We start from the raw sequence: 12,314 nt of genomic DNA, 5'->3' as shown, positions 1-12,314 counted from the left end.
TAATGTTGGTCTTTTTGATGCAGCGAAGTTGACCTGCATATCACATGCAGGCTGCAGCACACCACTGATTTTCTGTACTGTGATAAATCTACTCCACCCTGCGATCACGTTTCACTCCCGTGATGACGGAGCTGCTGCAGGTACGAACAAACACGTCACGGTGACGAGGAAGAAACCATATAAGGCTCCTGTGGGCACAAGTCCAACAACCTCACAAGTGATAGTAGTTCATCACTGAGTCACTGACGGAAATAGTACAAGAGCGTTTACTGTAACTAAACAGTAGCGAGGTTGGGTGTGTGTGTGTGTGTGTGTGATGTAATTGGGATTGTGGGGATAGAAAAGAGGAGGAGGTGAGGTGAATGTGGAGCTTTCCTGTCTGCTCACTGCAGCACCATCTTGTGGTTTGACTAAACACTGACTAATGACGCTGTGTGTGAGTGGCCACAGGAGACAACATGTCTAGTCAGAAGTCTAAATATTTCATACTTGATATAAAAGATAAACCTCATGTTATGGTTAATTTGCTCCTTTGTTTTGGTTTCTTTATTTTGAGATCAAAAAGAAAGTTTTGTTTCATCGACTTTTACTTAATTAAAGTAAGACCAGGGAGTATTTTGCCATCATTATGCAATGATTTGATAATAACCTTAAGCATGATGTAATTCCAGTGATGTGTAAGAAAACTAGACTTCTCCTCTTGGCTCTGATTTCAAGCCTTTTAAAATGTAACCTGTGACGGGAGATTTTGGCCAAGATTACAGGTGGGTAAGATAGTTAGTTCATGTGTCTGTAGTGGGAAAATTATAAGCTGAAGTTATATTTTGTTCCCTTATATTTGCTTCTCATGTTCTGTCAGCCACTAACTGGTTACTCTTCCTTGAACACACAGCTGTTCTCCTTTCAGAAGAACAACTTTTGATAACACAATCACATCCTGACTCTCCTGATAAGCACTTCAGGTCCATCCTGACCCAACCTCCTTCGTCTCCTAACCCTGTAAGACAGATGTACGTTCTTCACTCATTATCAGTCCCTTATACACTTTCTGTGTGACTGTGTACCGATCCTTTGCAAAGCTCTATTAAAACACCGCAAAGACAACCTCGCCTTGGTGTCTGTCTTAACTTCCAGATTTTCCATCACATGTCTACACTCCCAAAACATCAGCATTTCATGATCTGGGAATGAGATCCAACAATCAAGTCTTTGATCTCTTTCTCTAGAAACGGTTGCAGCACCTTTAAAGGAATAGTTCACCCATAAATTAAAATTCCGTCAAATCAGCAGTCTTGCTCTGTCCAATATGGCAGCAACACTGCTGTAATGCAAAAATAAGCTTAAGTCAATGCAGTATTTATGTATAATATGTTGTTACGACCCCCAAGTTGGGATAGGGGATGAGGGGTGTAACAATAAATAAATTTAACTGGGAGAAAAAGGAATGAAGAAAAACTGAGACAAAAACGTAAACAAAGGTTCAGGACAAATGTGTCAAATTAAGTTAACAAATTAAACTAAACAAAAGGGTTAACTTGACCTACTAAATTAAAACAACAAACATAACACAAACTACTAGCAGTCTAGCCTGCCCCTGTAGGACTAGTCTGCCAAAATGCAGACCTCCATCTGCCGAAGGGCCCACTGGCCCTGACTGGCTGCACTCTCCAGGCTTTTAAGCTCCAGGTCCTGATTGCAGAGCAGCTGCACCTGATGCCAATCACTGCAACCTGCAAGGGGGGGGGAGGGGCAGAACCTGGACACAGGAGAGTACAGCACCACACAGACACTGTGGCACATAACATATGTCTATGTTTAGGTGACAGAAATACTCATCTAGCATGTCCCCCTGGCCACCCAGAGGAGACTAGAAGTCCAAACTGAGTAGTAGTTTTTCCTGAACTCTAACTGGATGCAGGAATAACAACAGATTTTGCAGCAGGAGAACTAGCTTTCTTGGTCAGTAGAGTAATTTATTGCTCCCACATGAAAAGTGGTGGATTTTCCCTTTAAAGTTTCTAACTTGAATTAATATGTTTAAATGTAAGCCATTTGAAGAACACATTTTACATCTTATCTACCATTTATGGTGATTTAAGAAGCTCTGTCAGGTGATTTGAAATTTTTCCGCTGGTGTGGGATCATGGGAGTTGTTATCTTGACTTTTAAACAGCTGATGTAGCTGAGGAAAATCTGTTGACATGACTCAAGCAGAAATCATGTTCATGGAGAAAGTAATTCATTAAAATTTTATTCATGTTACATCTAATCATGTTCACTGACCACTTCCTCGCTCTCTGACCTATCCCGTGTTTTCCTGTTATAGCAACTAGCTAGCAACAGCTAGGATAATGTAATGTAAGTAACAGCTCAACAAAATACATATGTCTAGTGATTTTAAAGCAGATATCTTTCAAATTATAGCTTTATTTTCTTCTGTTGGTAGCTTTAAGGTTGTTAAAATCATCTTATTCAACACTGTCTCGCTATATCACATATTGTTTGTTCTGTACCACTGTGTTCCAGCTCTTCATTGAAAAGATGTTAAAACTGAGTGAAATATTTAAAATGTGGCTGCAACATGCCATCAAACGAAAAAAAATTTAGGCCAGTGCATTTTAACCTGTGGTCCGGGGACCCCCAGAGGTCCTTTGGAGTGTTCCAAGAGGTCCACAGAAATATTGGGAATATTTTAATTTCACTACTATTTCAAAAACTAGAAGTTAGCCCAATGTAATTATAAAAAAATAATATTTTGTTCATAGGTTTTACACTCTTCACTGCTGATTTGTGGTATAGACGGTTATAAAATAACTACATTTTATCTACATCTTATCACATACAGGTTTGCAGCTTGATGTGCATCAATTTTTGGGTGAAAAATGTTAATAGCAACTTTTAGGTGTCTTGCTCACAAAATTCAACTCGACATATTTGGTAGTTTTTGGAAACTGAAGGATCTCCAGAAGAATTTTCAAAGAACTTCATGAATGTGTTTGTCTTGAGAAGTGATTTTCAGCATTCTGCTCCACGATGTGTGTGTGTGTGTGTGTGTGTGTGTGTGTGTTGTAGGAAGACAACACGGTGCTGCAGCCACATTGGTTTCCTCTCTCACAGACCCCCTCTGTTCCTTCACACGGCAGCTCTTAAGACTCAATTCATCAGCTCGTACAAAGAAGTGTTTAGCTCTGCTCAGACGCCTTCTGTGCCTGAGCTGTATTATCTTTACTGCAGTCTGGGTTCACTCTGACTGTGTCTGTCCCTTAACTACTTCCTCAGCCAGACAGCAGACATGTTGTTACAGCCGGCGATGATGAAAAGACACAAGGAGCCCTTTGAATGAACGAATGTGAAAAAGCGACACAGAGGAAGAAGAGAGGTCACCACTCAGACTTTATTCTCTTTACCTTCACATTTTCTTAAATGTCTTTGAAACATTTATGTGACACAAGGAGGAAATTTTATCATACACAAAGAGAATCACATGCCTGCCATATTTTTCCTTTGCCTTGCTGTGTGTTTTTACAGATTTTTTAAAAAAAATTGACACAAACACTGCCTACATGACAGCACGAGCAGTTGTCCGCTAACCATACACAGGTGCAGGTCGAGTGTTTTTGGCTCAGCCCGTTAGACGCTGCAGTGTTGGGGAGTTGCACCTGACTTCAGAAGCTCCCGCACAGAGCCTGGAGAGGTCAAAGACAGATGAGAAGAGTTCTGACCGGGTCCATCGCTGGCGTTTCCAACCTGAAACATGGAATGATGTGGGATTTTGTGATTAATTTAAGATGAAGTTTGTTTGTTTTGGATATAGACAGCCTGATCAGAAATAAACTTGGAGACAGACTTTGATTTGGACTGACGATTTCTGGCTTTAAGTTGTTTTTCTGTTTAATTCCTCCACACTAAAACAACCACGAAAATTGTTTCTTTTCTTTTCTTTTGCTGTGTTTTTACGTCACTCACCTGTGTATCGCCTCAGTTCTGGAACCAGCTGATGAAGTAGGTGCAGACGCCGTGGAAGCTCTTCCAGCAGTACTCAGAGGCGAGGCGGGAAGCTTTGGAGTCGGGCTGCTCAGTGGGACGTGTAGTGGTCTTCCCAGGCTTGGGGGTTGTCTTCTTGGTCTGGGGGCCCTTGCCTGGCTGGGGCTTGGCGGGCTGTGGCTGGGGCTTGGCAGGTTTAGGAGTAGTGACAGGCTTGGTCTGGACTGGTGCCACCGGTTTGCGCTGTTGCTCCTGGGCGGGCTTGGAGGGCTTGGGGGTGGTGGTCTTGGGCCAGGCGGCGAGGAAGGTCATCTGGGCCTCGTCGGGGTATTTCTTGCACATCTGGGGGCGATAGATTTTGGGTCCCTGGCAGGCGTGGCTCAGCTTCCTCATGTCCCACATCATCTGGGTGAAGTAGTGGCGAGGGTTGAGGTTGTAGGCGCGGCACAAGTTGGGTTTGCCCTGGAAGTCACAGTAGTAGGAGCGTCCTGCGGTCTGGCCCTGGCTTGGACCTTTGCAGGAGACGCGCAGGCGAGTATAGTCCCCGGCTCCGGACACCACCATCGTGCAGGAGTCTTTGGTCTTGGTGCTGAATCGGATTGGCTCATCCCAGATGCTGCGTTGCTGTTGCTGCTGCTGCTGTTGCTGCTGTTGTTGCTGCTGCTGTTCCTTTTTGTCGCTGCTGCTGTTGTGGGTCTGAGCGTTGGACACACAAACAGCTGCTGCCAGGAATAGCAGCAACAGCCTCATCCTGCCTCTCATGGCTGCGTTAGGTGTGTTAGTGATGTGTGGATGAGGGGTGATGCGTCTGCACAGAGGGTTAAAGTGTGCAAGGGTCGAGAGCCTCTGAGTGTGACTTTATAAGGTTCAAGCTCACAAAGAAGGTATTATTCAGGTGAGCTGAAGGACTCCTCCTCCAGCAGTGACCCCCCTCACACCACACTCACGTACACACACATACAGCGACCACATGAGCCTTGTATGGTATGTCAAAACTAAAAAAGTGATGGTGGAGATGGATGGAAGGAGGGGCAGAACATAAACTGAGGGAAAAGGAAGAGGGGAAGCGGTCAATGGGTCTGTGGGAGTCGAGGGGGGGACGCGTGCTGAAGGACGGTACACACATGAAGCCAAATATTGTAAAAAAAAAAAGAGTCCTGAAACATTATATAATCCTACACAGGAGGTTCTTTGACTATTGATGAGGGGGAGACCAGGAGGAGAGGACTCAAGGTCCTGAGCCAAATTACAGCCTGAAGTTATTTGCTGAGGATTTAAAGTTGATCTGTGACCCTGTAATAATAAAAACCTGAGAATGTCCGTCTTCAGATGCAGAGACTTTGTTGCTGCACTACTAACATAGTTTTATGCACCGATAGTTCGCTGTAATGTCTTTACAAACAGTCATATTTTTGTATAATATAATAATAATATATATTTTACGTTCTGGTAGATATCACAGAGCTTCCAAAGATGCCAAATTAAATACAATGGCATTGCTTCAAGAGCCCATTATTCAAAACCTTAGTAGCCTGAAAAATGTCCCATTAGACTGAAAGCACACTTGTCCAACAGCCTGTGTTACTGCAAATGATTGCTCCGTTGGCCCATTGCTCCAAAAATGCAAACTCCCCTTGCAGTTGCAAATAACCCTAACCTAACTCATCCGACAGAGACAGGAACCAGCTTAGATAAAACTTAGAATGATTTATTCTGAAATTTGTGTGGTACATTTTAACTGCAGAAAGGGTGTGTATTTTCAGGGCAATGGGTGTTTGTTTTCAGGACAAGGGGATGTCAGACAATGGGCTTATAGTCCAGTGAGAAATACTCTCAGACTATGTACAACACACACTGTTTTGCTACTTCGGTATAGTTTGATCTGACTTGAAGCTTATGGTGGCTAATAATAACTAATAAAAATGCCTTGGCTTAAATAATGTTCTCTTATTTGGCATTTGAAAAAAAATCAAGCATGTTTCATGTGTTTTTGTTCATAAGACAAATGGACTCCACTGCAGCCATTGCTGTAAGAAAGTGAAACCTTTGTGAGTTAAATAGCGTTAAACAACATTAACTAAAAAATGTCCTTTCAGACACAAATGCAACAATGCATGGCACCACAGCACTCAGAAAACCACTCACCATGATTTCACATGGCTGCCATTTTCCACTGATGTCACAATCAGGGTAAAAATGTAATCCTACTAATAAATTTTTACTAAATGTATCTGTAATGCGATTATGTCTTTATCTGTAACTATAAGGGAATACAGTTACCTTATTTTATATCCAGATTACATAATCCAGTTATGTGTAATCTGTTATTCCCTGGGCTTGTTTACTGGACAGATACTGGAGCTGTATCAACTTTCTCATCTAACTCTGAATGATAAAAGCAGTAAGGAAAGTAAAGTGAAATAAAGACACTCAAGTTGGTGGTTAAGAAACAAAAATCAGTGAAAAGCACCGAAATCTCCGAATAGTGACTGAGCTAAAGAAAATGCCATACTGACTCTAAATGTACAGCACAGTATAAATACTGCACAATGGCAGAGCCCTGTGTCATTCCATTGGCCAGGTTGGTATGCGAGTCTCGTGTTCAAAATCAGACCTGACTGCACTCTACAGTGAGTTTTAACTTGAAACTAAACAGAAAACCAGACGGTGCCTTTAAATATTCCATATGAACCAGCACAGACAGACACAGGGGAAGAGGAGAGTGTATCTATAGCCTGCTGCTGTGTACAAAGTCACGTGCGTGTGTGTGTACAAATACACGTATGCCCCCGGTACATTCAGGAAGTTAGAAGTTTTTATAGCCATCAGTTTGGTGGGGAAGAGAAAAAGTTCCCCTGTTAGGGACACTGGGAATGCAGAGTGAATGTGAGGGGTGTCTGGAACAGATGTTTTCCTAAATTAAGTTAGAGCAGTCCTCTTCTGATAGGATGCAACCGCGTCACGCCACCTAAACCACCGCCAAGCCCCCCACCGCTCCCTGCAAACCTGTCAGTCCCCCTAAACAGACATGAACCTTTCAAGCTGCTGTGTGTGCACTCAGCGCTGCATATGTTACATGAATGTTCTCTGCGTTCCTGTGTGTTTTGGCCAGACGGGCTGAGTTGCTCCGGGGGGTTGGCTGTCTGAACATTTGCTTCACTTATATCATCAAATGTGGTCTTTTTCATTCCAACTCCATTCCAATAAGCTCTCAGAGCTTATGTAAGGAGCATACTTAAAACCTGATGATTTGGGTGATTTATAGCCTTCAAACGCACAAAAAGGTGATAAGAGTTTCCCCAATGGCTGTGTATTTTTGCTTTAGTGTATGTGTGAGTCTAGCCATATCCATCCAGCTCATGTTTCACGTGTTAAGGGAAAAAAAAAACAAAGCAGACACTTATTGGACTTAAATTTTTATTCACAGATTTGCATCTCACCAGAAGCTCCAGCTGAATTGTTATTTTTCTTGTGTGTATCTTCCTCAACCAGGCCTCTGACACCACTGAGGCTTCTGGGAGTTTTATTTCTCAAACCACAGGATGGCAAATTAAAAAAAAACTTCTGACACCACAAGCAACTAGGCCCTCACTAATGGTCTGGCGAGAAATGCCTAAGACACAATATTTTGTTTGTTAGCTGTCTGAAAACCTTGTTAAAGCATGTGTATGTAGCGTGTGTGTGTGTGTGTGTGTGTGTGTGTGTGTGTGTGTGTGTGTGTGTGTGTGTGTGTGTGAGTGTGTGTGTTGAATAGCTGGTAACACTTTTCCTCTTGTAGTTGCAATGGACCAGGACAAACTCTTGATTAATCCCGTCCTGTCTCAGTGATATTAATAATTTAGATAAGTTATTTACATCAGTGTTATAAAAGAATAACTTGGCATTTTGGGAATTTTTTGTTTTCTTGCTAAAAGTAAGCAGAGAAGATCAATAACACTCTCATGTCTGTACGCTAACATTGAAACTACAACATAGAGACGCTTAGCTTAACTCAGCAACACTGAAAAACAAGAAAACACTTAGCCTGGCTCTGACCAAAGGTAACAAAATAGACATACCAGCACCTCTAAAGCTCAATAATTAGCATGTTACATCTTGTTCTTCTGTGAAAAACACAGAATGTTCTTTTCAGACATGCTAGTCACAAGGCTCGGTTGATTGCTGTGTGATTTTGTACAGACATTTACTATATGGTCCCCAAATGATAATCTTACTGGCTTTGGTGATCCCCTGACTTTTTTCTAGCACCACCACGAGGAAGACATTTTTGTTTTTTCATGAAAAATAATGGATGGATTGTCATGAGATTTGCTACAGATAACCTCGGTGCCTACAGGATAAATTGTGGCAACTGTAAATTGTAAGTATGTTAGCATTTTCAAGACACGACCACGGGACACGAAGATGAAGTTTAAGCATTTCATAAGTACTGGAAATGATGTTCATCATCAGTTTCTCTCATTGGTAACATTATTGAAAAAAATTCTCCGTCCACGCGCTGTGATGTATTTAATGGCTGCACAACCCCTTTCACCATGTTTGTTGTTAGCAGACTTCCTCTGGTTCTCTTTTCTTCCTCTTCTTTAGGTTAACTATTGACTCTGAGTCATCCACTGCAGCGTAAAGGACACATGTTAGTATGTGGGCAAGGACGATCACATTGTTTAATGTGAATGAGCCTTAAGTTTTGCAACATTTCTTTGTCTTCATGCTAAATTAACCTCACCGGCTGCTAGTAAAGACAAAAAATCATGTGAGTGGTTTCTTCTATCTTCTAATTCTCAGCAAGAGAGCAAATAAGGTATTTACCAAAATGTTGGACTTCTCCCTAATTCCCTGGTCCATGCAACATGTTGAGCCAAAATGATACAAGCTATATTACAAATATTCACAAAGAAAAGGAAGAAAAAAGGCTACTACTACAAAAAAAACTACTTACATGTTATAAAACAAAAAATATATAAAACTTTCAAAAGTTTTGAAAGCGTAAAAAATGTAAATTTGTGTCACCATGTTAAAACTGATAATGCAGGTACAGCCAAATGTATTCTCTACAGGTCATGCTAACTATGCAGGAACTTTGCTCTGATAGTTGATCATGTACTGTCTGACAAACTAGAAGGACTGCTGTGCTTCTGCTGTGACTGGATGCTGGTGTGTATGAGAGAACACTTGATAAATTACAGTTGGCTGGCATCAGAGGTCCATGTCGAATGGCTTGAAGGGGTACTGGGGGGTGGGATGCCCTCACCACACAGTTCCTGATTGTTGCTGTTCTTCCCTTTGGTTCTTGGAAGTGTTACAAGATCTGAATAGGAAAGCTGGAAAGTCCAGTGACCCTAGAAATAGAGAGGCCATGTCAGAAATAACCTGTAATTGTCACACAGCATTTGTTTTTTTCTTATGACAAGAACAGTACCCAGATGAGCACTTACCACCAGGGAAATATCAGTTCCAGCTCTCTTGCCCGCTGTAAACAAAAACAAAACAAAAAAATCAAATCAGTTTATCAGCTACTTTACTTTGTCCCAAGACCTCTACCCAAGACCTACAGAGGTGTTTATTTTCAGCACAGCCAATGTGTTAGTTCGAGTCAAACACAAATAAATACACAGTAGTAGGAGATCCTTTTTTAGCCTGAGTTAAAATTCAAAACATCAAGTTCCCAAAGTGTTCAGAGTGCGACAAGCCGCCACAGTTGTGCAAATAAATACAGAAAAACTGTATGAGCAGAAATTGACTTTGATGTGAGCAAAAAATAAATAAAAAATTGAGTGAAGAGGCTTCACTTTGCCTTTTCCGATGCAAAACTGCAGCTATATGAGCCAAGTATTTCTCTCCCCAAAGCAATCAGACTCCTTAAGCAAAACCAATCATTTTACCTTGTTGCTGGCCTACCGCTGCCTCGAGTTGTAGGTTTGTTTATGTTATTGTATGTTTTTGGTGTTTTAAAAGGTTAGTTTAAATTAACAGAAATCACATAATAACACAAACAAAATAACTGATTGAACCTGCAGCTGCCAAGTTCGGCGAGGTAAAGCTACTGTTTTTGCTTAAGGAGTCTGGTTGTGCTGGAGAGAGTGATATATATCAGTTTCCCCCGCTGATACTCCCACCATCTACTCTAGGTATCATACCGACTATGGAAAAAGTCTAAACTATCCCTTTAATACTCTGTGTAAGGTAATGTAACAAAAAATTACTAAAGATCTAGCAAAAATAACAGATAATCAGATATAATTCTATCGAGACATATTGCAGTTTATCTTTAAAAAAAAACTTTTTTAATAATAATAAAAAAGCACCACTTGGGCCACCCAGTCAAAAAATTCTGGACTTCAACTCCATCAGCTGCCTGTCGTAGAGAGGTCAAGTTTTTTTTCTGTTATATTCATTAAATATGTGTTCATAAAGATTTATAAAATGAGTTCATATAAACAAATTTTTACAGTACACGTAATGTGTATTTTTTGTGTTATAAATGATATAATATGTTGTTTATTACAAAGACACATTGCATCATCATCAGAATATGTAAGTGGGCAACATTATAATGGTATTTATTTCTTGAATAAAAATATATCAAACTTTCTGATTATACAGCAGTGTCCGGTGTATAAGAGGGTCTTCAGTTTAAACCGACACCATCATGACCTTTTTCTTGTTGAATCCCAGTGTTTGAATGGATTTGAGTGGTTAAAGGAGACAATGGTGATGGATGAAGGATGAAGGATGAAGAACAAGAACAGAAGAAACACAGAAAAAATCTCCTGGGTGAAGTCAGACTCATGATGATTAGATGACCGGTGGTTCTCAGATGGTTTTGTTTATTGTTAGATGAGGGTTAGTAGAAAGTCAGAAGTGATAATCAGTACCTCATCCACGAGTTCCTTTGGATCACCAGTCGGAGTCGCTCGGGGGAGCAGAGGCCCGAGGGAACCGGGTCAGAGTGTCGCAATAGGGAGAGCTACATGTATACGCACAGACACACACATGTACATACATACCATACATACATGCACGTCGGGGATTCTTTATAAACTCTAAAAACAAAATGTTGCAAATGTTTCACTGACTTTCTCAGTCCTATGGACAAAATTATCCCTTCACCAATTAAGACCGCGGCATGCAAGCAAGCGGAGACACTGCTCGTACCTGACCACAGCGAGGTCTCCATGGACATTGCACACTTGTTCACCATGATTACCTGTATTACCCATACTGCAACACAAGAGCGAGGGTGGACAGGTGAAAAAGAGAATGGAGAGACTCCAATGAGAGCAACAAGGATGGAGTGATCCTTGGAAGAGCGATGCAAATAAAGTCCAAAGAGAGAAGATGATGAAATGAAGATCCATGCAAAGAGACAAAGGTCATGCTTGTGATTTCTGATAAGAAAAGTAAGACAGAGGTGAAGAGATCCGAAGCCGTAAAGAATCCCATACCAAACAGGGAGTGGTCATGTGGAAGAGGACGAAAGGAGGCGTTAAAGGCAGACAAACATCAAAGTGCAACAAGCCACGGGTAAGAGGAGCTGGACAGAGTGCGGAAATAATGGGAGGAGAAAATACGAGGAGAATTGAGGACCATGAAGAGAAATAATAACAGAGAAAAGGAAAGAAGAGGATTAATTAATTTCCTTTTGATCTACAGAAAAGATTCAGAAAAACTAGGAGCCAACCTAACAAAATTACTTTTTGTGGATACACTAAATATACAAAATATGTGTGTGTTTGGACTCACTCTTCAAAGACGTCCTCCGTGTCCATCCTTCTGTAGTACTTGGCCAGTTTGATGGAGAAGATGATACTGGGAATCAGCAGTATACAGCAGCCTCCCAGACCAAACCAGAATGTGTTCTGAAAAACACATTTACAAGAAATTTGCCACACTTTTCCCCTGTTAACCTGTTGTTTCATCCCTGTCAAAATCAACTAAGCTAACAGATTTTTAGAGCTAAAATAATTTGTCGATTAATTATAAGTAAGGCCTAGTATTACCTGGCAACTTCCAGCAATTTGTTATAAATGTGCAGGATGTCTGTGGTCTTAATCCTGTGTGACTAAAATGTAAGTGCAGTACTTTGCAGTAAACACTTTGGTACTTTCCACCAGTGCTCAAACGACAACTGTCAATTTGAACATCTTTTGACTGATTACTGAAGCAAAATGAAGATACCTTAATGGACTCTGAGAAACTGTGATTAGAAGCGTTCCTAATTTTTGAACATTTTAAAAGACCGAAGTGCCAGAGTTAATGGCATATAGCAGGGATTGCAACCGACTGCATACTGCTTACCTCACCCTCCCCTGTCAAGCATGTAGGAGACC

At 41.2% G+C, this 12,314-nt stretch overlaps 2 protein-coding genes across 9 annotated transcripts in view; both read right to left on the bottom strand.

The window, feature by feature from the left end:
* Positions 1-3,375: 3,375 nt before the first annotated feature.
* On the bottom strand, positions 3,376-4,830 carry fgfbp2b (fibroblast growth factor binding protein 2b). The gene is made up of 2 exons (XM_084712661.1): positions 3,967-4,830; positions 3,376-3,747 (listed from the first exon to the last, which is right to left on the bottom strand). The coding sequence occupies exon 1, from the start codon at positions 4,744-4,746 to the stop codon at positions 3,979-3,981; it is 768 nt and encodes a 255-aa protein (XP_084568787.1). The 5' UTR covers positions 4,747-4,830; the 3' UTR covers positions 3,376-3,747; positions 3,967-3,978.
* Positions 4,831-9,183: 4,353 nt separating this feature from the next.
* prom1b (prominin 1 b) overlaps positions 9,184-12,314 on the bottom strand; it is a 33,307-nt gene continuing 30,176 nt past the window's right edge. For 4 of the 8 annotated variants that reach the window (XM_084715088.1, XM_084715089.1, XM_084715090.1 and 1 more), the window contains 5 exons: positions 11,728-11,843; positions 11,140-11,205; positions 10,860-10,951; positions 9,420-9,454; positions 9,220-9,323 (listed from right to left, as the gene is read on the bottom strand). In XM_084715088.1, the coding sequence (XP_084571214.1) occupies positions 10,882-10,951; positions 11,140-11,205; positions 11,728-11,843 (252 nt within the window). In that variant the 3' untranslated portion in view covers positions 9,220-9,323; positions 9,420-9,454; positions 10,860-10,881. Of the gene's footprint in view, positions 9,324-9,419; positions 9,455-10,859; positions 10,952-11,139; positions 11,206-11,429; positions 11,519-11,727; positions 11,844-12,314 lie in introns of those variants that run through there. The other 4 variants (XM_084715092.1, XM_084715094.1, XM_084715093.1 and 1 more) reach the window with 3 other exon arrangements.

Source organism: Lutjanus erythropterus, chromosome 3 (genome assembly GCF_056507025.1).
Source record: "Lutjanus erythropterus isolate fLutEry1 chromosome 3, fLutEry1.hap2, whole genome shotgun sequence".
NCBI lineage: Eukaryota > Metazoa > Chordata > Actinopteri > Lutjaniformes > Lutjanidae > Lutjanus > Lutjanus erythropterus.
The sequence above is the reverse complement of the archived record's forward strand: the minus strand, read 5'-3'. Positions and strand labels throughout refer to the sequence as shown.